Genomic DNA, 24619 nt, shown 5'->3' on the forward strand with positions numbered 1-24619 from the left:
GCATACAATAATAATGAGTTTTCATTCCTTTATTCATTTAGGTAATAATAATAATAATAATTTAAAAAAGGTATTAACCATTGGAACTGCCTTAGCTTTGAAAGGATTCTTCAATAGCGAGTAGGCAGACTTTTATTTTGAAATGCACCCAACGTTGACAATCCGGAAGTAGATTGAACATGGTTGCATGTGGACTCTTAGCGAGTTGACTGCTTTGTATTTGCTGTACAGAAGAGTGCAGAAAGTAAATCTATGTTTAATATTGGCGTATTTCAATATTCATAGTAGTAGTAATTCTTGAATTTCGCCCTGCGTGTATGTTTATGCTTTTTTTAATCTCAGAAACTGTAATGACATTGGAGAGTTAGTAGTCTATAGAGATATCTTTAGATACAGACGCTATAGAACTGAAAGTCATGTTGATCATTGAGTAGATGTTGGTTGGATTTGCACTCACGTGTGAGTTTTGAAACATTCCCAACTCCCTGTTGCACCTAAGGTATAGAACCAATACTTGATTTTTGCCTGAGATTTGTATTTTTTACATGTGTGATATAATAATATACAATTTTGCAGGAGTAATGATTTATAATTCTCCTGTCTGGTGTCATCCAGATGTGCAGGGGTTTCCTTACATTCTTTTTTTGAAGGGTTCCTCCTCAAAGCATCTCAAGATTTTTTTCCCTCTTGCTCGTCTGGCCTGGTCCCTTGAGATCCGATTCTGCATCCAGATTTCTGTCAAACTGCTTTGTGATCATTTTATTTCAAAAAATTTCTTTTTAGTGTTTGAGAATCATCATTAGGTGATCTAATAAAGTCTGAAATAGGAAGATTTATGAATATTTGGGTTCAGCTGCAGTCTGATACACCAATTGTTTTTCCTTTACAGATTTGGGGATGTTGCGACGTCCCAAGCCCACCGACTCGGAGTTGGACTTGCTCCAGGAGCAGAAGTGCTTTTTAACCTCTGGGAAAACACCTGCGGCCAGTGTGAGCCGGAGAGTTGATAAGCGCAGAGGGGACAGTGCTTCTGCAAGCAATGATAAGTCTTGTGCAAATCCAAGAGATGTTGTGACGATAGCAGGTGCGTCCTTCTGAGTAAACCGGCTACTAATTCTTTCTTTTGAGTGTCTTATGCTTCTTAGCGCAATCTCAGGGTATTAAGATGTAAATGTCTTTGCTGAGGCTGTCATTACTTTTGTATTTTTACTATCTGGTGTACATGGTCTACATATCTGACATCTCACTAATCATTGACTGCATCAAGGATCGGCTCTGAGCCCTTTCCTGTAGAGGTGGAGATATGCGCTGGAGAGAAGGGGAATGAAAGTCAGTAGGAGTAAGACAGAGTACGTGTGTGAATGAGAGGGAGGGCAGTGGAGTGGTGTGTTTGCAGGGAGAAGAGGTGGAGAAGGTGGAGGAGTTCAGGTACCTGGGTTCAACAGTGCAAAGTAATGGAGAGTGTGTTAGAGAAGTGAAGAAAAGAGTGCAGGCAGGGTGGAGTGGGTGGAGAAGAGTGGCAGGAGTGATTTGTGATAGAAGAGTATCTGCAAGAGTGAAAGGGAAAGTTTATAGGACTGTGGTGCGACCTGCGATGTTGTATGGTTTAGAGACAGTGGCAGTAAAAGACAGGTGGTGGAGGTAGCAGAGCTGAAGATGAGTTTGAGACAAGGTGAGAGACACTAGAGATGTTTTTTCATGTGCAGAGGAAGGACATGGGTTCGTAGATCGGTAGGAGAATGTTTAAGATGGAAAGGTCAAGGAGGAGGTTTATGGAAGTAGTGAGAGAAGACATGCAGGTGGCTAATTTAAAAGAGGCAGATGTAGAGGACAGGGTATTATAAAGACTAATGATCTGCTGCTGTGACCCCCTAACGGGAAAAGCGGAAAAAAGAGATGTGTATATATTGTCTGTTGGATCGGACCACACTGGCCAACCTTCGCTCCCCACGTGCATCAGTGAGTGTTGGCCGCCTATGAAAACCCCACAAGAGCTGCAGATGGAGATGCTCTGACCCAGTCATCTAGCCATCACATGAGTTTGACTTTGTCAAACTCATTCAAATCTTTGCCCATTTTTTCTGTTTCTATTACAACAACTTTGAGGACAAAATATTAATTTACTGCCTAAAACATTTATGCATTAAATTTATGGCATTTGGCAAGTGCCCTTATCTGGAGTGACTTACAACTGAGCAGGGGAGGGTTAAGGGCCTTGCTCAAGGGCCCAGCAGTGGCAGCTTGGTGGTGGTGGGATTAATTACTGATTATTAGATTAGAAGATTATTAAATTATTAGAAAAGCAATTCACTTCACTGGTCATAAGGTTTTAATGTCATAATGTTATGCCTGTTTTATTTATATATATATATATATATATATATATATATATATATATATATATATATATATATACACACACATACACAAGGGCACAAGGAGGGGCAAATCTGCCATTTAACGTCGGTTATGTCAGGAATACCCCTGCCACGCCCCCTTCGGCGGTGGCATTCCCTGAAGCATCCTGCTTCTTCTCCCGTGCGGGCGAGCTCGTCGCAGTCATGCTGATCACACAAACCTGACTCCCATTCACTCACTCATCCCATCTCCTATTTAAGCCCCTCACCTCCACATACTCGCGGACCGTTATTGTTTGTGCATGATCGTATGTGTGGGTTCATGTCAGTCTGTGTAATCGCGTATACGTATCCCGCTACGTACCCTTCTTCTCGGACTCCGCATTCTCTCAACGGCACCCCGGATTACTGCGATCCTGCTGTTTTCCATGTTCACGCTGTCTACACCACGTTTATCCGTTGCTGCCCAGCGCTGCGTTTTCCAAAGCGCGGATCCGTGGATTCTCTACACGAACTGTTTCTGCTTTCACAGAACTTTGTGGACCGCGCTCCCGGAGCGCACCACTGGATATTACTGCTTCGCTACAAGTATTGCTGGATTATCTCCTGAGTATTCTCAATAAACTTTGTTTGCGTTTACTTCGGCTTCCGCCTCCTTATCCGCATTACAGGTTTTCTCGATCCGCATGACCAATCAATCAAATCGCGGCAACGCTGTTGTGTAAAAACCCCTCCAAAAACACGTGCATGCACATTCTCATTTAATAACGCACATCATGTACATAAAGAACTTTCAAGCACGTTAATATATTGCCGCCATTTTGGTTTTCATTTATCTCGATCATCGGTTATCTCGATGCTTTTTGGCGTCCCCTAGGCTGGCGACATAACCGGGTTCCACTGTATATGCACTACTGACTAATAGAAATGCCACTTGATGTGCAGATCTTCCTGATGAGATGCCCATATTGACGCCTGCACCACCCAAAAAGTCATGTTCTAAAAAAGAGAGTGTGAGTTTTGAAGATCCAGAGGAGCTGTTGGACAGACATGACACTCACATCAGTGCTGTCCTTTCAAGGATTGTTGTAAGTTAGATTCCATTTGATAAAATTCTAATATTTTAACATACAAGTCTGGTACATTAAACATGATTTGGATTGTAGGAAAGAGACACTAGTGCTGTACCAGTGTTACTCCCAGCCTTCACAAGTACGGCTTTTCCCAAAGTCCTGCATCACTCTACAGCAATTAAACAGGTATGATATCAAAAAATACTGATATGTACTACCTGGAGTTTGTTTCTAACAGAAATTACTAACTGAATCACATTTTAATTGTTTCCACCGAAGGTTCTTGAGGCTTTTTAACAGATTAGAGCAAAACTTGTTGAAGAAAACTTAAAAGGGTTAAACTTATAAGCACTAAACTTTTACAATTAAATATTATAGCCTCTTTATCTGTGTAAAGCTGCTTTGGGACAATGACCACTGTTAAAAGTGCTATCTAAATAAAACTGAATTGAATTGAGTTTGAGATTTTCCATGAACAGGCTACAGCACCTGGTGGACGGAAGAGCATTTTTGCATGTCACATTGCTGCACAGAAGGCTAAAGCAGGATGTGGAGAGAAGAATGAGTCAAAGGTCAGCAACAAACAGGTCTCTGAAAGAAGACCTGCCCAAGGTTGGTGTCTCCTAAATTCAGTGAATGAATACATTTTGTTATTTCTAGTTAAAAGAATAATCAACTTTTATGGTGGTGTCTTTTTTTTTTAAAACCCACGCACCTAGTTTTTGTTTTAACCCTTAAACTCAAAATACAATGGAAAATAAACTGAATAGATAGTTGTTTCTTAATAGCAAGACTTTCCATCCATGTCACATAGTGATTAATGACACTATTAGACTTGCATGTTGTTGGCATACAGTCATCTTTCCCATTTTCCTTCAATTTCCCTTCTTCCATTCTTCCATAATTTTCAACTAGGACATTGAGTCTTGTTCGAGGACCCAGACATGTCTATAAATACTTTGGGTCCAATACTTCTTTATTCACTGATAGATGGAAGACCACAGCATCTTCCTCTCTTAGCTGATTTTCTTTTCAAAATAGACAATTTGCTCACAGCCAGTTCTGGGTTTGACCTGTAAGGTACAGACTTAAAAAAAATCACCTGTGAGAAAAGTCCTGCATGCAAGATTCCCTTAAACATGTGAAGATGTTCCACATTCTTCTAGTGCTTTGCAAATTCCCAAATTTTCTTTTAGGACTACAAGAAAGAAACAAATCGCCTATTAGGTGGATGTCTTTTACATTTGTTTAAAAATCTCATGAACATAAAAGTTTTAGAGAGTTTCATGACCCCTCCTACTATGACATGACATATAGAGGAACTTTAAATGCAGGATTTACCATGGCATGTCACACTAATGTATAAGTTCTACCTTAAGGTGTGCTGCTCTAGGAAAATTGAAAGTGGTATGTGTGTTCTCTAGGCCCTACAAGGTTATCATCCTATCATCCAAAATCCTAACCTGTCTGGCTTTCAGTACACTCCACAGAAAATGCAGTGGTCATTGATGGTCATTGAAATGCTTTGTGCCACATCAGGGGATCCACATCTGCTCCAAACCAACTCTCTACTGGTGTCCCACAAGGATCCAGGCTTGGTTCTCTTCAGTTCTTCTCTTTTGTTGTGAGGTCATATCCTCACGTGGGTATTCATACCACTGCTATGCTGATGACCCTGAGCATATGCTTTTCTTTACTTTATCATATCTTTGAATGGATCTGAGCATATTTGGTGGATTTCCAATTGTGGAAAGTAGCCGATCACCTTAAACTTGATCAACCAGAAAAACTGTATATGCCTTGAGATACATCACTATGTCAAGCTCTGGCAAACTCCATAAACAAATCAGGAGCAACCTTGGGATAATGGACAATTAATCATTCTGTTCTCCACACATTACTATCAAGAGCATTCGTCCATTTATATAAACAGAATCTGTTCACTGGACTTTTGCAAATCCCTATTCACTCACAGCAACTGATCCAGAATGTCTGCCATACTTGTTTTTAACATCCAGAAGTTCTTCCACAGCGCCCACTTGCTGTGCTCTCTCACGGGTTGCTGTCCACATTAAATATAAAGCACTGATGCTTGCCTTCAAAGCCAGAAATCGACCAGTGTACATACAATATACTTTAAAGCATCCCTCTGATGCTGTAGCGCAACTCAGTAAGATCCACCATCTATCAGGGTTCAAGATGTCCTAACAGCTTTGGTAATGGCTGCCTTCAGATGACAACTAAAAATCTACTGTTCAAAGAAAAAAAAAGATGTAGGTGCAGGTACATACAAAAAATAAATAAAAACAGGCATAGCAGACTTTTAAATTATATTTCAGGTAGTTTGTTTGATAAGCAAAATACCACAACAAACATTTTTTGTATTTAGTATGTAGGGTTTGTAGTCTTAGTAATATACATGGATGCATCAAAGTCGAAGGAGATGATATCAGTCAGTATTGTTTTGCTTTAGTTCACCTGTATTGTGTGTTATCGTCCCAAAAAAACCCCCAAAAAAAAAACCCAGACTGTTATTAAGTATCTAAAGTGAAAGTGTGTGTGTGTGTGTGTGTTTCAGGCACTACTGATGGACCCTTACTGGTGTCCGGTCAGGGCCTTGGTCCAGACAAAACAATGGAAACAAAAAAGATCCACCAGGAGAACCAAGCCCGGCTGCAAGGAATGTCTCCGAGTGAAATTCTCGAGGAGCAGAAATTGTTGTTGGCCCAGCTAGGTGAAATTGACCTTCCATCTTTATTAACATAATCCACTTTGCCTACCCACGTCTACAGTAATCTTCTCCTCAGTGTATTGTAGATTAGGCTTATTAAGTGCCTATTTTACTTTTTTCTTCAGATCCTAGACTGGTGGATTTTGTAAGGTCACGGAAAGCCCAGAATGCCTCGTCTTCTACCGAGAAATCGGTCTCTCCTGACCAGCCTTTCGCTGAGAGCAAAGTACCAGCACCTCACTGTTTTCTACCGGATTCTGAAGAGACTACAATGGATACAGATAAAGAGGATGAAACTGAACCTACTAATCCTCCACTCACTGGTGAGCACTGTTTTAGTTCCTATGTGCTGAATTATAACCAGGGCCTTGTTAAGTTTGCAATATGAGAACACTTATTTATTTTATTTTATTTTTTAGCAAACTACTTCTATTTTTTAAAGTTTTTTTTACACCTGTTTGCATTGGGACAGGGTGGTTAGAGGTTATATTACACCTAAGTAATAGAATATGAATGGGAATCTGGTGAAATCAGATGTGACTCTTGATTGGTTGGAATGAAAGGCAGATTAGACAGGACATAGCTGATCTGCATTGTCAAGGTTTAGTCCATGGATGTTGTGTTGTTAATGAGTTACATAAATTTTTACTTTTATATTAAACTGTCCAAATGTATTAATTTATTTTCATTTACCTAAAGAGTACATACTGATTGCACTGGTCAATTGAACATACATTATTCTTCTATTTTATACTTGCTTTGAATTAAAAAAAAAAAAAATATATATATATATATATATATATATATATATATATATATATATATATATATATATATATATAAAACTGAAAAGTAAAAAGGAATGAATAAATAACATGACATGCATTTTCTGTGTTTCTTAATATTTTCTTAATATTATAATAGTGTGACCTTGAGCGTTATGGACTCCTTTTATAAATTGTTTGTAAAATTGATTACAAATTAATCTATTAGTTTTCGATTCCTTAAGTTTTTCATCTCATTACTGAAAAAAACCCTACATTAGTTCCTTTTAAAGAAGACATAATTACAGCATCCAAGTTTCATCTTGCTAATGAATTAAATATCTCCAGCATATTTTATATGTAGCTATGTTTATGACCCTGAGTGTATTGCTAGTGAAAGAGGAAAGACAAGAACTTTGAATTCAGCTACAGCCTACAGGTAGTTATGTTGTTAATGTTGTTATGTTGTTAACAACAATGTTATGTTGTTAATTTCTACTCCAGTTGGCTGGAGTAGAAATTTTACTGTGAGATTTAAATATTACATGGGATTTTACTTCTCGCTATACATTAGATTGAATACATTTGAATGCTTCAGGAACCAGATGCATTTCATGTTTAAAAAGTAAAATACTCCAGCTTTTAAGGGAGACAAGAAAACCTGGAACCGATTTCAGCCATAGTGCTGAATGTACCATAGAGAGCCAAAAGTGCAACAGGAAGCCATAAAAAGATAAAAAAAAAAAAAAAGATGAGATGTCCTGCCAACCCATCCTGACTTATAGCACTATGAGTGAGAGTCTAAAATGCTTTCAAGTTCTAAGGAGTCATAAAAAGCTGTATATCTGGCTCACTGTGATTCAGTTGATTACAGCATAATGCTTCGAATAAAGCTGTCTGAGAGTAGCAAATTCTCCTGGAAGGGGTGGACATAAAACTAGTTGAGCACATTTGGATTGATACTGAAATGTGTGTCAGGGGTTTTCATAAGCAGAAAGAATGCTTCAGTGGTGTACAAGATGAGGCAAAGAACTAACTGTAAAATGACCAGTAACAAATATTACCACAGGCAGTTTTTTTTTTTTTTTTGTGTGAGTGTAAAAATCTTTTTTTCCATTTCCATTTAGCCTCAAGTTTTGTGAAGTAGTAAAGCGCAGGTATATTGTGGATTCAAACAGCAGTTAGAGTAAAAAAAAAAAAAAAATGACATTGCAATTTTCTTTCATGTTTCTCTCTCAGCTTGCGTGGATTTCAAGTTAGGTTTAATCCAATCTGGCTTATTGCCAATTTCTCTTTTCCTCGTCCTAGCAAAAAAAAAGAAAAGAAAAAAAAAAAAAGATAATTGCACATGTGCACTAATGTGCATTTTTCAGAGAGCGTTTCGGCTGAGCTGCAGGATTTGCCTGCAAGTACAGTCATTGATTTCTATTAGCCTGATTAGTGCAAGCGAGCCAGAGCAAGCTCTAATTTGTCTTTAAGGGATGGAGATAATGGATGGGTTACAGCATACACAAGTATCTTTCTCAATATGTACATAGTGGAAAGAGGCTCAGTTTTTCTGGCAGTGTGCAACCTGTTATTTATATAACAGTTGATTATATACAGTATATTGACTATGATATTGTTGTATGGTATTTATGATCTATCATCCATAAGGTTGTATATGTGTCATTTTTATTCTACTGCTGTTTTGCAAGTGGAGTCCCCGTGATCAAGGCTGGATGTTAAAACTGCTATCTGCATTTCAGTAAATTTAAATTTGTACACATTTCACAGAGACTGCAGAAACATTTTATTCACAATATATTTTCCAAAGGTGTTTTTTAGCTTATATGTTTACATGTTACCTGACATCAGCCAGTGTATAATGCTTTAGACATAACAATAAAACACGTAATAGATTTAACTCAATAAAATGCTTATGCAGTGGAACAGCTTCTAATCAAACCTGAGAAAGAATGGCTACACATGGACAAACTGGAACCAGAGAAGCTGGAATGGATGAGGGATTTGCCTGCACCTAGGAAGCGGGGCACCAAAAAGGTAAATGTAATAATTTGAGAAATGCTGGACGTTGCATGAAGAAAACAAAGAAAAATAGTTGTATGTTCTATTTAGCTTACAAGGACTGACTTGTTTTGTGTGTATTGAATTGCCAGGCCATGCAGGCACGATTCGACTTTTCTGGCACCCTTCTGCCCCCCACGGAAGATTTGCCCACTCATCTTGGTCTGCATCATCATGGGGAGGAGGCAGAGGCCAGTTAATTACCACCCACTTCATTTGGTTCTTTAATTTAGTTGTTGTAGTGTCAGATAAGCCTTCATGTTCAAATTGTTTATGCATATTGACTATTGCCAAATTGCATAACGAACCTCCTCTTGTTCCTATGGCTTGTAGTTGGCAGGCTATTCCCTGCAGGAGCTTTTTCTCCTCTCGCGCAGTCAGCTGACGCAGCAGCGGAGCCTGGCTCTGAACACTTTGGCCCACATCCTGTTAAAGGTAACGTAAAGTCAGTTAAGTTGACTTTCGTTAAATTACCATCAGCTGTTTGAGTACAGCTACAAATCATAATGTAGGGCAAACATACTTTTTCATCAGAAAGCACTCGAGTAACTGCAATTCTATCGGGTCATATTGATTTCATAGTGCTGTCCAAAATATTTAGAAAGTTAAGATGCTTCACGAGTCAGCCGAGTCTTGTTAAGGTTGTTAAGGCCATCACGAGGGTTTCTAATGGGTCGTTTCATGTCTGTCGGCAGCAGTGCTTTAAAACGTAAATGTACCCGGGTTACGCTGCAGGTAATTATGATGATGGTGAAAGCAGTGTTGAGGAAGCATAGTGGCATAACCTAACAAAATTTAACTGCTATAAATAGATTTGGCGCAGTAGTAGTGTTACACAATGTTACGGAATACAGGTTTTAATTTTCACACTAAACATATGTGATTTATCTGATTATATTTTTCTATGTTTACTATATTAATAATATATTATAAGCTGAACGTAATGTAGACATGTGTTGTAATACTAGCAAATGGACTTTGAATTTGTAATTTGCAGTTCACTCTTGATATTCAGCGTGTTTGTTTCTCCAGGCCCGTACTGGCGAGTACTCCTCATGTGTAAAGGGCAATGTACTGGCCTCCTTGCTTGATGCCGGAATCCTCTTTCTGTTACGGTATTCTCTGGACGACAGCGTGGAGGGTGTAATGTCTGCGGCTGTGCGAGCCTTGCGAGCGTTGCTTGTTTCCACTGGAGATGAGGTAAGGGACAAATAACTAAAAAAAAATAAAGATTACAAACAAAGGGCAAAATCTTTATTTATCACAAGTGTAATCAGGTGTATTTTGCTGTTTGTCCTGCATTTGTGTATAAAGCAAAAAAATCTGTGAATGTGTTTGTATAGGAGAATCTGGACAACATGTTCACCTGGCTGTTAGGGATGGCAGCTTTTCCCTTGGTTCCCCAGATTCACGAGGAGGAAGAGGAGGAAGATGATGAAGGTCTGAATGAGTCTATGAAGGAAACAGAGCAGGAAAAAGAAGCGAGAAAATTAGATCATGATGTTGCGCAACAGGATGTTATCAAGGTGAGCAGGCTTAGGTAAAAAGCCAAAAGAGGAAAGGGGATTACATCTTAATGGCAATTTATCCTAAAATACCTTTCCCGCTATAGGGATTTAAACCATAATGCAGTGAAGCAACAAAAGAAAGGGGAAGCTTAAAATAAACGAGACAAAGAACAAAGTTTATGGCTTTTTGTACTGGTGAAATTTATTTTTGTCACAGTTCAGGCATTTATAAGTGAATTACATAAGTGACATCTAAATTCAATTAATTTTACTGTATAGCTTTTAACAATGGACATTGAACTCCTTGAGATGGCATAAGGAAAAAACCTTCATAGGAACCAGACTCAAGAAGACACCGAATGTCAATTCATTACAGTTAAACGATGTTCAGATGTGCAGTGATCAAATGCAAAGTGTAGTCCTGAGTCAGTGTAGCAGACTGTTCACATTAAATACAGTTCAAATCCACCCTCAAAGCTCCTGTGATCCCTTCGGATCTGCTTTTTAACCTAAGAAAATCTAATGATAAAAGGCTTGACTTAGTAAATGTGTTTTCAGTCTAGATTTGAACACTGAGACTGTGTCTGAGTCTCAAACATTAATTGAAAGCTGTTCCATAACTGTGGTTCTTTATAAGAGAAAGATCTGCTGCGTGCTGTAGTCTTCATTATTTGAGGTACCCACAAATAGTCTGCACCTTTTGATCTAAGAAGGCATGGGGGATCATAATGGTACAGAAGTTTACATACAACTGCATTGAATTGAAAGCTGATACCATGTTTATGTATAATTTCACCCAGATGCAGCATATATAAGAAGAAAAGCAGTGGGCCTAAGACAGATCCTTGCAGAACACCAAACTAGAGTGTGGAGAACTCACCATTTACATCAACAAACTGATAAATTAGTCAAATAAGACCTAAGCCAGGAGAGAGCTGTTCCCTTTATTTCAACAAAGTTCTTAAGTCTAACAAAAAGGATATTATGATCAATGGTTTTTAAAGCTTCACTAAGATCAAGCAACACACATAAGAAGACACAGCCCTGATCAGAGGCCAATAGCAGGTCATTTACCACTTTAACCAAAAGTGCAAGTGCTGTCTCTGTGCTATAATAAGGCCGAAATCCTGACTGATACATTTCATAAAAGCTATTTCTACGTAGGTGTGAGCAGAACTGCTGTGCTACAACCTTTTCTAGACTCTTGCAGATAAAGGGGAGGTTTGATATTGGCCTGTAGTTGGACAGCTGACAAGGGTCAAGGTCAGGTTTCTTAATTACGGGGTTGATAACTGCCCGTTTAAAAGATTTAGATACATAACCAGTGCTAATAGAAGAGTTTATTATTTTTAGAACAGGTTCAATTCTAGAATTATCTGTTTGAAGAGACTTGTAGGCAGGGGATCTAGAACACAAGTTGACGATTTTGATGAGCAAATAAATGAAATTAAGTCATTCTCTTGAGTAGGGGTACAACTTTGTAATTGATTATCTGTTATAATTACAGTGCTGTCTACAGGGTTATTAATAAAATAGTTTGGATTTATATTAACAGAACAGTACAGTACAGTAAAAAAAATCTAGGATTGTACTTATTTTCTATGAGGGTGGAGAAATATGCTGATCGAGCAGCACTAAGAGCTTTTCTATAACTCAGGAGGCTCTACTTCCATGCTATTTGAAATTCTGTCAATTTGCTTTGACGCCATTTAAGGTCTAAGTTCCGAGCGGTCTGTCTGAAGTGTATTAAGGTGCGCGTATGATCATTATATACATTTTTTCTCACTAATTATTTTGGTCTTAAGGGGAGCATCATCTAGAGTGTAATGGTACGTTGATTCTAGATTCTAGGCTAAACTCGCTGCAGTATTTGCTGTGAATGTACGCTTAAGACGGAAATGTGGTGAGGTATTTGCGATGTGACTAAGGAAGATTTTAAAAGAGATAAATTAATGATCTGAAATAGCTTCAGACTGTGGAATTAGGACTTTTTTTTAATAATTAATGGAATTGACTCACTAGACTTGCTTTTGGATGCTAAATATTTTATGTTGGTACAAAATGCTGACTAAGTTCATAGCTGAAATTTGTTATATGTCACATTCTATGAAGACAGGATTTTTTTCTGGTATATTCATAGTAGCCCATATTTTAAGCATGAAAACAATCATAAAACAGTAGAATTTTTTTTTAGTCACATTTCCCATTATACACTATAGTTATTGCTCTTGAAAACTATTTGAAAACTATTTTACAGTCTACTATGTTGCATCCATCTGTGTATCAAGCATTTAATTCTCAGAGTTGTTTGTTATTCTACAGGGTTTGTTGAAGATGCAGCTTCTGCAGAGGCTACGGTATATCCTTGAGGTGCTACGACCCTCTCCCCAGACAGTTGTTGATATCCTTGAGGTCCTGATCCGAATTGCTCGCCACTCAACCTCAGCAGCCACACAGGTGAACTTAAACCAAGTCTTAAATATTCTGTATTTAGAAATGTTATGCAACCATCAGAAATTATCTAATCACATGTATATATCTCAGGTTTTTTTGCAGCAGTTGCAGAAATTTTTAATTTTGCGACTGTAATAATCTCAATTATAATTTTCTGCCTGTTATCAATTACCTAAATTTGGTCAGTGCCTCTAAAAGGAAAAAAATAGCAGTCCCCTGTGTAAAATCTTTTCTTTTGCAACTTTTAGATCCTTGATTGCCCCAGGCTGATGCATACTATAATGTCAGATTTCCTGCCTTGCTCATGGATCCCACCGACCTCACCAACCTCACCAGCTTCTTTATATGGCTTGCCCGTTTCCACGGCAATGAAGCTCCTACGTGTTTTGGCAAGCGCTGGCAGGCACGCTTGTGCGAGAATAGTGAGTTGTGAATGAAAGCATGCTTGTACATCAGGACATTTTATGAAAAATCAAATAATTCAGACTAGTCTGTTCTAATTCATTGTTGTGTCTCAGCTCAATAGTCTAGGTGGAAAGGAACGTTTGTCTCGGTTCTTGTCAGTGGAACCTTCTGAACTTCTGTTGGAGTCTGGGGAAAATATATGCTGTAGCATGGAGGCACTAAGGCTCTGGGCTGTGGCTGCAAGCTACGGGCAGGCCTGTAACCTGTACATGTGAGAGAGACTTTTAATAATAACCATAATTAAGGAATAGATCGTGTTAGGATGTGCTGTTAAAGGAGGTTGATTCATGATGGGTTAATAAATATAGTTGTTGTTTTTTTTTACACAGCACTTCACAAAATGTTTTATTCTGCTTATGCTACAATTATTTGCCAAAGATTATAATTGTAGTTAATGAATGTACTGTACTTTGTAACTGTTATATTTACATTTAATGTTGTGGATCATCAGTGAGACAAGTTAGTTTCTGTTACCACTGAACAGTTAAAAACATTGGTTTTTCACAGAAAACCACACCATATCACACACATTTGTATGTAGTATATGCAAGTCTCTGCAGTTTTGGCTGTTACTATAGAATGGGTAGCACAACCAGATTATTTTATCAAATGAACCTACACATTTTGAATAATTAGAAATCAACAACATTGTCTTAAAGACAGTTGATTGTCTCTTTCTGTAGAAAGCATGTTATATAACTTTTCTACTGAAAATGTTATCATTGTATTCCTTATAGATTCAAAACTGTACTGTATATTAATGCTTAAATAAGGTAAAAAAAACAGTAAATATGTATTATTGTCATCATACAATTGTTTCAGGTAGAATTTCATGTGTCCATTGTTGAGATTTGAGACAGTTTTGCATGATTAGAATGCGTAATAAATATTGTACTGTGTCTCCAGAGACCTGTACCCAGTGCTTGTGAAGGCATTGCAGGCCGCACATAAGCCCTGTGCTCCTTCTGTGTCTTTGCTGGACCTGGAGCTCCAAAGATTGAAGTCCCTGCTATTGTTGCTCATTCAAGTCACACACACTGCCGGCTGCCACCAGGAGTTACAAAGTGCCCTGCTGAGGTTAAAAAAGTTTAATTTTTTTATATAAAAATTTAAATAATCTAAATGCTTTACTGATAACAATATTTGTGTGACAGCTCTCAGGGGGCTGAGTGTCTTCCCCCACCTCCAGTGACATGGAGCCATGTGTCTGGGTTGCAACCCACTCTGATTGGCATCCTGAAAGGCTGTGTGAGAAAGCTGGATGATCAAAGTCAAAGGTCAAGCACCCTAAGCCTACTGCCATCATATCTGATCTATATGGGAACATATTACTATCAGCTCAGTTTGCAGGTAGGCAATAAAGCAGAAACTGTAAATGTAAAAAGATCCCTTTTTCAAAAATGAAATATTGTTTGTGTTTTTTCTCCCATACAGTTTTAAATAGTTTTATTTATTGCAGCATATCATTCTAAATGCTGTTGTATAGCAAGTCATTTAAATATACAATCTTTATCTGTTGTATTTTTGATAAAACTACCATGAAAAGTGAATATATTTTTCCTTAGACAGTAGTCAGAATAACACTGAGAGGAGGTGATGTGCTTGTTCCGTGTGAAGTGAGATGCACTGCTTTTTGCTTCGACAGAGTTCGTTTCAGCCGGTGCAATGCCTTCAGGAACTAGAGGCCCTGACTACAGAGGTGCTCCTTCCTCTCATATCCAATCAAGTCTTTCGCAGTATGATGGACAGCCTCAGGTACGTCTTTATTCACCTGATGAAAATTCTAATGTGAAGTCTAGTCAAAGCAGAGCTTTAAAAAAATATTAAATGTGCTTGAATTAAAAACAATATAACAAATGAAATAATTCTGTGCAGATTTTAATTTCTCTGATCAAACTTGTGCATTCTTCAGGTTACACTCAATTATATGTAAGCCTGGTTTGAGCACTTCCCTTCAGGATGTTGTTCTCAGTCTTCCAGGCCTGGGCAGCTCCAGAGCTAAGAATATGAGCCTGCTAGGACCTGAATCTCCTCTCCCTCTCTGTACTGCTTTCTTCTATCTACTGGACATTATCTTGACCATTCACCGTGGCTTAACAAAGAGTGTAGGTTTGCCTTTCTGAACACGGCTAAACATTTAATATACTTAGCATACTTGTAGTATTACTGATATACATTTGAAAAGCATATCTTTTTCCTCAGCTGAGGTTGATCTGTGCCTGTCTTTGTAGTTCTCCGCTCTCATTCTTTCGGACTCCGTGCTGGCTTACCTGCAGGCTTGTGTTGGAGCGACGCCTTCAGTGTCTCATGCCAGTGCTTGGATTTTACGCCATGAGCACCACTTTGTCTATCTGATACTCAGGCTGGCTCACAGACAGGTACTTAGCTTTTACACAGGCACACATTTGTCTTACAATCCTTTTAAAATCCTTACATTCAGATGATTTATAATGCATTTCATTGAGGCCATGTCACATTTTTTTTTTTTTTGATCAGATTTATTTTTCCTCAGAAATATATTCTCACAAGGTCAAAGCAAGTTTACAATTCAATTCTATGAATTTGTATTTGTGTAGTGCTTTTAACAATATACATTGTCTCAAAACAGCTTTACACAGATAATGTGGTGATAAAGAAAGAATAAGATGTTCTTTATAGGTGTAAGTTTGTCCCCAATAAACGAGTCGGTGGCGACTGTGGAAAGGAAAAACTCCCTGAGATGGCATAAGGAAGAAACGTTGAGAGAAACCAGACTCAAGAGGGAACCCATCCTCATTCGGGTTGCACCGAATGTCCATTTATTTCAGCTAAATTATGTTACGGTGCAGTGATGGTGATCAGAAGCAAACTGTAGTCCTGAGTCTGTGTAGCAGACTGTTGACATTAACTACAATCCAAATCCTCAATGCTCCTGGTCTTAATCCGTAATTTCACGGATCACCAGGGCGTTGATATGAAACATCCCCAGCTGCACAGAATCACGTTTAACGAGAGAGAGAGAGAGAGAGAGAGAGAGAGAGAGAGAGAGAGAGAGAGAGAGAGAGAGAGAGAGAGATATGGATTATTAAGTATCCTTATTGTTGTAAGAAAGTTAAGGACACTGTGCAGTTGGGGATTTCGGAAAGACTTGCTTTGGCAGCATAACTAAAAGGGAGAACCAGAAGGTAACACAGATGTGAGGGACCTCTGGGATAAGAGACGGCTCACCGCATCACCATCAACAAACCTGAGTGAACGTGAGAGAGTGAGGGGACGACAGCATACAAATATCCCAGTTCACCAAACACTATATCCAAGATCCCTCCAGATCTGACTGTATCCTCTCCGCCAAGAGACAAAATATGGCTACACACACTTACACACCAACCAGTCATTTGGCACATTATTTACATTTAGAACCAATGTATAACCCAGCTAGCTTTATTCGTTTTTAAGATTGATGATTTTTCCAAATTAAAATTGTTCCACCTAATTACATGTTCTGTTTAACATATCTAATTTGAATAGTGTTTTAGAAAATTAAAGTACAGATTAGGCAGAACAAGTGCATCTGCGATTTGCTTGTTTTAATTTTTTTCCTTGTGGCTGAAATTTTTAGGGTTCCTTTGACCCAAAGGTAAAGATGCATGCATCTCTGTTACACCAAGTCGCTTTGGCTTTGCTCTCCTGGCTGTTACCCGGAAGCGAATATCTGGCACATGAGCTTGTGTCTACTATGATCTTCAACCAGGACCTCTTTCTGTGAGTGTTTTTAATTTGACATCTTTACTGTAGGTATTTATTTTATTTCTTAAATGATACAGTGCCACACTTTATTTAAACAACATTGTTTTCACAGAGCTTAACTTTTGCAGTTTTAATTATTCACCACACAGTAGTATTTTAATTAGTAGCTATTAATATCAGTAGACTTTGTTGAAACACTTATTTTGCGTTTCATTGTGTCATATTGCTTTACCTTGTTTGTGTTTGTGAAACTTATGAGGGTTAAGAAAACAGTTTATTGAAATATGTATAGATTTTCCCATCGTGTTGGTCAAGTGAAATGCGCTAATAGAAATAGTGAAGCTAAGCCTGCGTATTTTTCATTCACTTGCATCATTTTGTATAGAAATCTGATCAAAGTTTCAAGTCTGACATTCATACAATTTACTAGACTTTGTGCGTGGAACCCAGCCATTATGGATGCACAAGCCAGTGCACTCTTAGTGCCGGTCTCAAGCCCGGGTAAATAGGGAGGGTTGCGTTTGGAAGGGCATCCAGCGTAAAACGTGCCAAATCGAATATGCGGATCATAAATAAGAATTTCATACCGGATCGGTCGAGGCCCGGGTTAACGACCGCCACAGGTATTGTTAGCCGACAGGGTACCGGTGGAAATTGGGCTACTGTTGGCCGAAGGAGGAAGACGTCTAGGAGGTTCATGGATGTGATGAGGGAAGACATGCAGGTAGTTGGTGTGAAGGAGGCAGATGTAGAGGACAGGGTGGTATGGAGACGGATGATCTGCCAAGGTGACCCCCTAATGGGAGCAGCCGAAAGTAGAAGAAGAAGAAGGACTAGACTTTGTGTGTGGACAGAATTTTTTTTTATTTAATTTAGTTTGTTTTTTTGATGCAATTAATTACTATGTCCAACAGAGGGCAGCAAATTGTACTTATTGTAGCAGGCAGTCATCATAGCATTTACTGTATTTCAAATGGTTTATACTGTGTCTGGGTTATTTAGTATCGTGGCAATTAGCCAGTTTATAATTTAAAATATTGTTCAAAATGTATAGAATGTAGCATTTTTTTGTTCATTTTATTTATTTATTTATTATTTTTTTTAATTAAACAAATAGTATGGGTACCTGATCATAACATACTGTGGAGTCCAATTCCCTGCTGTGAAAATGTTTCTATTCTATTGTCTTTATATATAGCACTCCAGCTAGAACCCAATCCCAAATTTTTTACAAAATTTTATGGTCACAAATAATATATATAGATGTTTTTTTGTACAAAGCACTTAATACGGCTAACATTTGCATATATAGATATAGTTCAATATCAAATATTCAAGATATTGAACATTTAATGCATTTGTTATTAAAAAAAAAAATTCCTTCTTATTTTAAATGTAATCAATGTGGTCTTAATCTATTGGACCCCCTGTGTTAAATATAATATATAAAAAGGATTGAATGTGCTCACAGGAGCCATTCTAGATATGTGCATTCAGAAAAGTGCATTAAAAGGAAACAGAGCTACAGATAAACCATGTAACTCAATCTGTTCTGCAGTGAAGCGGGAAGTGGAGGTCCAGAAGCGGTGTCCCTGGCAGAGCTGCAGCTTCAGGAGATGTCCAGTCATTCACCCAGCCTCGGCCCCCTCCTCCGGGACTCTTTTGCTCAGCTTCCCTCAATCCGTGCCTGCTACCTCACTCACCTTGCCTACCTGGAGCCTGCTGTGATCACGTCCCGTGAGCGGCACCTTGGTCGGAACCCCTGGATTTCTTCTCAGCTCCTCCCTGAGCTCTCAGGCCCTTCGCTGCCTTCTGATTGGGCTTTTCTGCCTCTCATCAGCCTGTATGATCGAATAGGAGTGTCTCAGGGTGGTGGGCTGCAGGCCGAATCGCTACCTGCTGGCTCTGTGCGGTCAATTACACATTGCCTGCAGTGGCTTCTTGTGCTCGAGAGCTTCAGGGAGCAGGCGCTGAAGCTGGTGCCACCTGTGGCCAAACTGGCACGTCTGGTCTGTGTCTTCCTGTGTTCAAGTGATATCTTTTTGGAGAGACCAGTGAAGGAGATGACATGGGCGCTGCTGCGTAGGCTGACGAGACCAGGACAATTAGAAGCTCTGGATCTGAGTGTACCGCCTCCAGGATTAGCCTCCTTTCATGATCTCTACTCTGCTCTGCTGGCTCAGTACGAGGCCGTGTCCTTTGGCGACCCACTTTTTGGCTGCTTCATACTGTTGCCACTGCAGAGGCGCTACAGTGTGTTGATGAGATTAGCTGTGTTCAGCGAGCATGTCTCATCTCTGCGCTCACTTGGGGTCTCGCTGGAGCAGGTGAGACGCTCTGATCACACATATAACGAGATGGAATGCAGTGAGGTAGTCGATTCCATCTTAATGTTTTACAAATTATTAGCAGGTTCTCAAAAGGGCCCTAAACGAAAGTAATGTGTTTTTATGATCATTAAGTTATAATTGGTGTTTTTTTTTTTGTTTGTTTGTTTTTTTTTTTTATCTGAGAAACTTTTTAAATAGCAAACATAATAAACTTAATAATAATCATCACATATAAGCGCTAGATTGTTCTAACTAACTCTAACGATAACGTAAGTTAATTAATTTTTGCACAAAAATATATCCTAAATCCACAAAGTTTTAAACCCTACCCGAAAGCCTGTATATTTCGATCGAAATCAAACGCAAAAAATCGTTTCAATATCAATAATTTTCCTCATTTTCTTTTGTCTGTAATTGAAAATTTCATATTGCACCTAACTTTTTAACCTCAAACTCCATGAATGGCATGGAACATGAAATGCATGCCTCTACATTTATTTTCACTTTGCTTGCGTTTTTTTGTATAGCTGTTAATCTGTCAAGTAATTTTTTGACGTTGCTTGCTACACATCTAGAAAACTTTGTATTTTTTTTCTTCTGTGCCTGAGTACATTTTTGTGTTAGCAGTGTTAGCGCTGCTGCTTTATGATTCAGCCGTTGCATTAACAATAAACAGTTATCTTTAATTAGTATGCATTAAAAGACTATCCAGCCTCCCAATGCTTTATCTTAATAGTCCCCTTATAAAATCCCTTCCCAGTTTGTAGGCTTAATGTGTTTGAACAGCACCATCGTTCTCTACATACTAACATCAGATGTTAAATAGAATTATTCTAATTATGGCTGCTTTTTCTTTTTAGCTACCCATTGCACTAGAGCAGTTTACTTCCCCTGCTGAGGACTCACTGCCTTTGCTGCGACTGTATTTCCGAGCTCTGGTGACCGGAGCCCTGAGAAGGAACTGGTGCCCTGTGCTATATGCTGTAGCTGTTGCCCATCTCAATGCCTTTATTTTCTCCCAAGATGCTGTGCCACAGGTACAAGAGCGTTAAGAGAAGCTTTCTTTAGCAAAAAGTAATTTTTTGTTCACCCTAAATTAACTTTAAAGTATTAAAGTTCTGATTGGTCAGGAAGCAGAAGGTTGATTAATTTTATGCTAATGATTTATACATTTTTTACAGCTGATTCTTTTATTGATGAACTGACCGTTAATTAAATGTAATACTAATTCAGATTAGTTCTGCTGTAATAAAAATAAAAGAACAAGTATATTTCCATAGCCGTTAGTCTTCCCCTCTGTTTGGGTGGGGGTGTCAGTTATTGGTTAGTTATTTGTATGGATCAATCAATTTTCATCTAGCAACAGCATGTCAAGTTTTTATCAACTGACATTATGGGAGAGATCGTGGAAGTAACATATTTAAAGATTGAAGCAGGATTTAGTACTCACTCAAATACTAAAAACAAAAGAGGAGCAGCGGCTGCTTGAGTTGTCAACAGAAAAGAATGTTCTGTGACAAAGCAAGTCCAGATGTGAATAACAATCTTGAAAGATTTAGTAAAAATTAAGCCAGTTCCCAAAAATGTAAGACTGTATTAAAAGACTAAAACATGCGAAATGACAGAGACCTCAATAGACTGTGTTACATCATATTATTAATAGAGTAGTTTTTTTGTGTTTACTCTAAGGTGAATTTAATATGCAAATTTTGCCATTTTAGTTTTTGATGTATGCAGCAGTAAGAGTCATCGGTTTTTCTCCTGCTTCTTTGTGTCTAGGAGGTGGAGACTACTCGTAGGAGTCTGCTAAGGAAGACATACTACCTGACAGATGAGGTACATCCCTTTATTGATTTATCTCTCAGATCACACATCAACCATAACATTAAAATCACTGAAATCTCATCGATTTTCCTGTTACAATTACGCCTGTCATTCGGATATATTAGGCAGCAAGTGACAGTTAGTTCTTGAAGCAGGGGAAAAAGGCAAGTGAAAGGATCTAAGCAACTTTATAAGGGCTAAATTGTGAGGGTGCAACGATACAAAATTCACATTTCGGTACGTATCTCGCTTTTTAAGTCACAGTTCGGTTCAATTTCAGTACGGTGAGGGGGAGAAATGCAAAACAACATTTATTGTTGTTTTTTTTATTAACGTAGTTTATTATTACTTACATTTGTGAACATCAACAGTTTATATTATTCAAACAATTTTAAATAAAATGGCTGTTTGGGGTTAATAATATGTATACTAATATTTTATAAAATAAATAATTATTATAAATCAAATGAATACACTCTTTTATAAATATTAAGTTATCAATTAAATTAGTTCAAATTATATTGATTAAATACAATTAATTACATTGAAAAATTTAATAGTTAGACACCATTTGGGTAATACAGGGTGTGTGTGTGTGTGTGTGTGTGTGTGTGTGTGTGTGTGTTTTACATTTAATATTTAATTTTCCAAAGATATGATCTACATTACTGTTCGATTTATTTCAGCATATTTAAACAAATGTCTTAATTTCTTCCAACCTTAATTGTCAGGATTTTCTCCTTTTAAAAGAAATTCTGGACATAAAGCGCTAAAGAATCCATAGCGCTAGCTTTAGCCGATAGCCACTTCCTGGTAATCGGCTAACGCTAGCGCTGTGGATTCTTTAGCGTTTTATGTTTTGCATGCGCAAAACAAATCTTATTTCCGGTACGCAGTGAGTAGCTACAGGGACACTGCGCTAGCTCTAGTTTCTTTTTTTATACCCCGGGCATTGTTGTGTATGTTTTCAAGTTTAATAATAATGATAATAAAAAAGAGACTAAAAACTCGTGGTGCACCAGTTAAAACGTTCCTGAAGAAACTCGGATTTTAACTATGTTTCGCACGTAAAAAGCATTGCATTTAGTACACCCTCCACCAAATAATTTCGGTACGGATCTGTGTATCGTTACACCCCTACTAAATTGTGATTTTAGGTGACTGGGTCAGAGCATCTCCAAATTGGTAGGTCATGTGGGATGCTCTGAACAGTGTTCTTCCCGGATCTTTGGGAATTCATATGCATGTTACTTTGACAATATACCACCTACCTAAACATTGTTGCCGATTAAGTGCCCCTTCATGACAACAGTATTCAATATGGCAGTGGTCTCTTCAGCAGCAGGGTAATGGTTTGTGCCACAGTGAAAAAATTGAGTTTAGATTAAATATCTGTGGGACGTGCTGCACAAACAAATCAAATCCATGGGGCTCCATCCAATTTTCAGGACGGGTGCCAGATACCACACCTTCAGAGGTCTTGTGGAGTTCATGCCTTGATGGGTTGAGACTGTTTTGTTATACCAACCTGTTAGGCAGACGGTTTTAATGTTATATGCGTGTATGTCTCTTTGTCTTTTTGATCCAATGTTCTGTCCCTGTTTAGGTGTTAAGGAGCCACCTGCTGCTTTTCTGTCTACCCCAGCAGCACAGTGAACTGGGCTTCAGCACTTACGAGCAGCTGCCGCCTATTCGTGCCTGCAGGCTTCAGAGTGTAATAGAAACCAAGGCAGAAAATGACTGAGACAAATAAGCCAGCACAGGATAGGTTCAGTGGAGCAAATCCACAGCCTTCAAGATGACAAAATGAGTCTGAATTCTGTTCTGAACAAATATTTTGCAAGTTCAAAGTAGCAATTTACCCGCATCTCAGATTTGTTTTTTAAAATTAGAACTTAAAGGCTGGTTGTCCCTGCTAATAAGTTGTATTACCAATTCGCTAAAAGTTTTAGACTGAAATTGATATTGAAGGGCAATGCTGAAGTGAAGCAGGAAATGAAGAATATCCTGGTGCAGACAAATGGTTTTGATTAAAGGCGGAGTAGAAGATTTATCTAATATTGCTCTAATGCCAAAATCCATTGGAGAGCATGTTTTTCTCTTCCCAATACCCAATACTCCCCATAAGCCAAACACCACAAAGACTTGATTCAATTTGCTACGCTAAAAGTGGAAAACTAGAACATTGCCTGTGAAAAACATATTTGGAAAAATACCCACAGGCCATTACAAAACAAGGTCATAGCTTGTTCGTGTAAAGCTATTCTGATCATGTTAAAATGTGTGGGTTTTTTTTTTTTGTTCAGTTGTCCACATTATGGCTTAGTTTCCATTGATTTATACAATCATCATACTATGTGTTTTTAGATGTCTCTCTAACATCTTAACCAAACAGTAACCAAAAACATTTATGTGATCTTTCTGTTTTAAACTTTAATTATGCCATAAATTAGACCACTGAGCATTTCCTTTACTGCTGTTTGACCCTGAATTCGAAGCTTTGGGAGTATTGATGATGTAGATATGACTCATTGTCCAGCAACTATTTTGTCGTTCTGAACCATGTTAATGGTTTCTTTTGCATTTTCTATCTGCCGTGTCTTTATATAAAAAGAAGTGAATCATAACATGGTTTGTAGCTTGTAATCTATCAGTTGCATTTACATTTGTGCTCGGACAATAGTGTGTTTATACATATTTATTATATCCTTATCTGCATGTTTTTGGGTTTTTTATCTTGAGGAATCCTGGTGTTATTCTAGCCAGTAAGAGAAGACAGGTCTCCTGTAAGTGATACAGATACAAGTGATACTGCTAAGCTAAAATCAGTTCAAAATTGTCTTTTATGTAGCGGGCACAACGTTTTTGCTGTTTTATGTGGACAGCATAACTCCCTAACGAAATTTGACGTATCCAAACATCCCTTCAAAAGCTGACCTTTTTATTCAGTATTCAAAATGAATTTGTAACAAGTTTTGTATTAGTTCATAAATCATTTCTGGCTTCTCAGGGAGTAAACACATTACAGGCCTAATGCAAGTCAGATGCGACGAACTATAAACTGGTGTAAAAATTGATTTAATACACTTCTTTCAAATATCTCAGAACAACAAGACTGGGACAGCATGTTCGTTCGTTGGCATGTCTTAGACGGAGTCTAAATTGGCAATTTTCGGATAAACAGAAACTTAAGCTTCACTCAAATGCTTCCATATGTGTCTAACTTTTACTGATTGAAACTTAATAGCAACTGATTTTAGTACCTCAGGCCATGCAGCACTGAGCATTATAGATTATGATTTGAACGTACTGCAACAGTA

At 38.1% G+C, this 24619-nt stretch overlaps 1 protein-coding gene across 2 annotated transcripts; it reads left to right on the forward strand.

The window, feature by feature from the left end:
- Positions 1–168: 168 nt before the first annotated feature.
- On the forward strand, positions 169–23926 carry rpap1 (RNA polymerase II associated protein 1). Of its 2 annotated transcripts, none has more exons than XM_046856196.1 (25): positions 169–244; positions 890–1084; positions 3303–3445; positions 3524–3616; positions 3910–4042; positions 6009–6164; positions 6287–6484; positions 8853–8968; positions 9085–9183; positions 9326–9427; positions 10025–10192; positions 10336–10518; positions 12823–12957; positions 13203–13376; positions 13473–13630; positions 14326–14496; positions 14574–14769; positions 15065–15174; positions 15332–15524; positions 15651–15797; positions 17018–17160; positions 18704–19472; positions 20336–20512; positions 21255–21311; positions 22906–23926. In XM_046856196.1, the coding sequence occupies exons 2-25, from the start codon at positions 898–900 to the stop codon at positions 23041–23043; spliced, it is 4146 nt and encodes a 1381-aa protein (XP_046712152.1). In that variant the 5' UTR covers positions 169–244; positions 890–897; the 3' UTR covers positions 23044–23926. The 2 variants fall into 2 exon arrangements, with proteins under 2 accessions (XP_046712152.1, XP_046712151.1); XM_046856195.1 differs by having other exon boundaries at positions 179–499.
- The last annotated feature ends 693 nt before the right edge of the window (positions 23927–24619 follow it).

This window comes from Silurus meridionalis, chromosome 8 (genome assembly GCF_014805685.1).
Source record: "Silurus meridionalis isolate SWU-2019-XX chromosome 8, ASM1480568v1, whole genome shotgun sequence".
Taxonomy (NCBI): Eukaryota; Metazoa; Chordata; class Actinopteri; order Siluriformes; family Siluridae; genus Silurus; species Silurus meridionalis.

Coding starts and splice junctions, on each gene's coding strand:
- rpap1 (XM_046856196.1), top strand. CDS start 898: ATGTTGCGACGTCCCAAGCCCACCGACTCGGAGTTGGACTTGCTCCAG. Junction 4,043..6,008: donor TGAAAGAAGACCTGCCCAAG/GTTGGTGTCTCC, acceptor TGTGTGTTTCAG/GCACTACTGATGGACCCTTA. Junction 14,770..15,064: donor ACTATCAGCTCAGTTTGCAG/GTAGGCAATAAA, acceptor TTGCTTCGACAG/AGTTCGTTTCAGCCGGTGCA.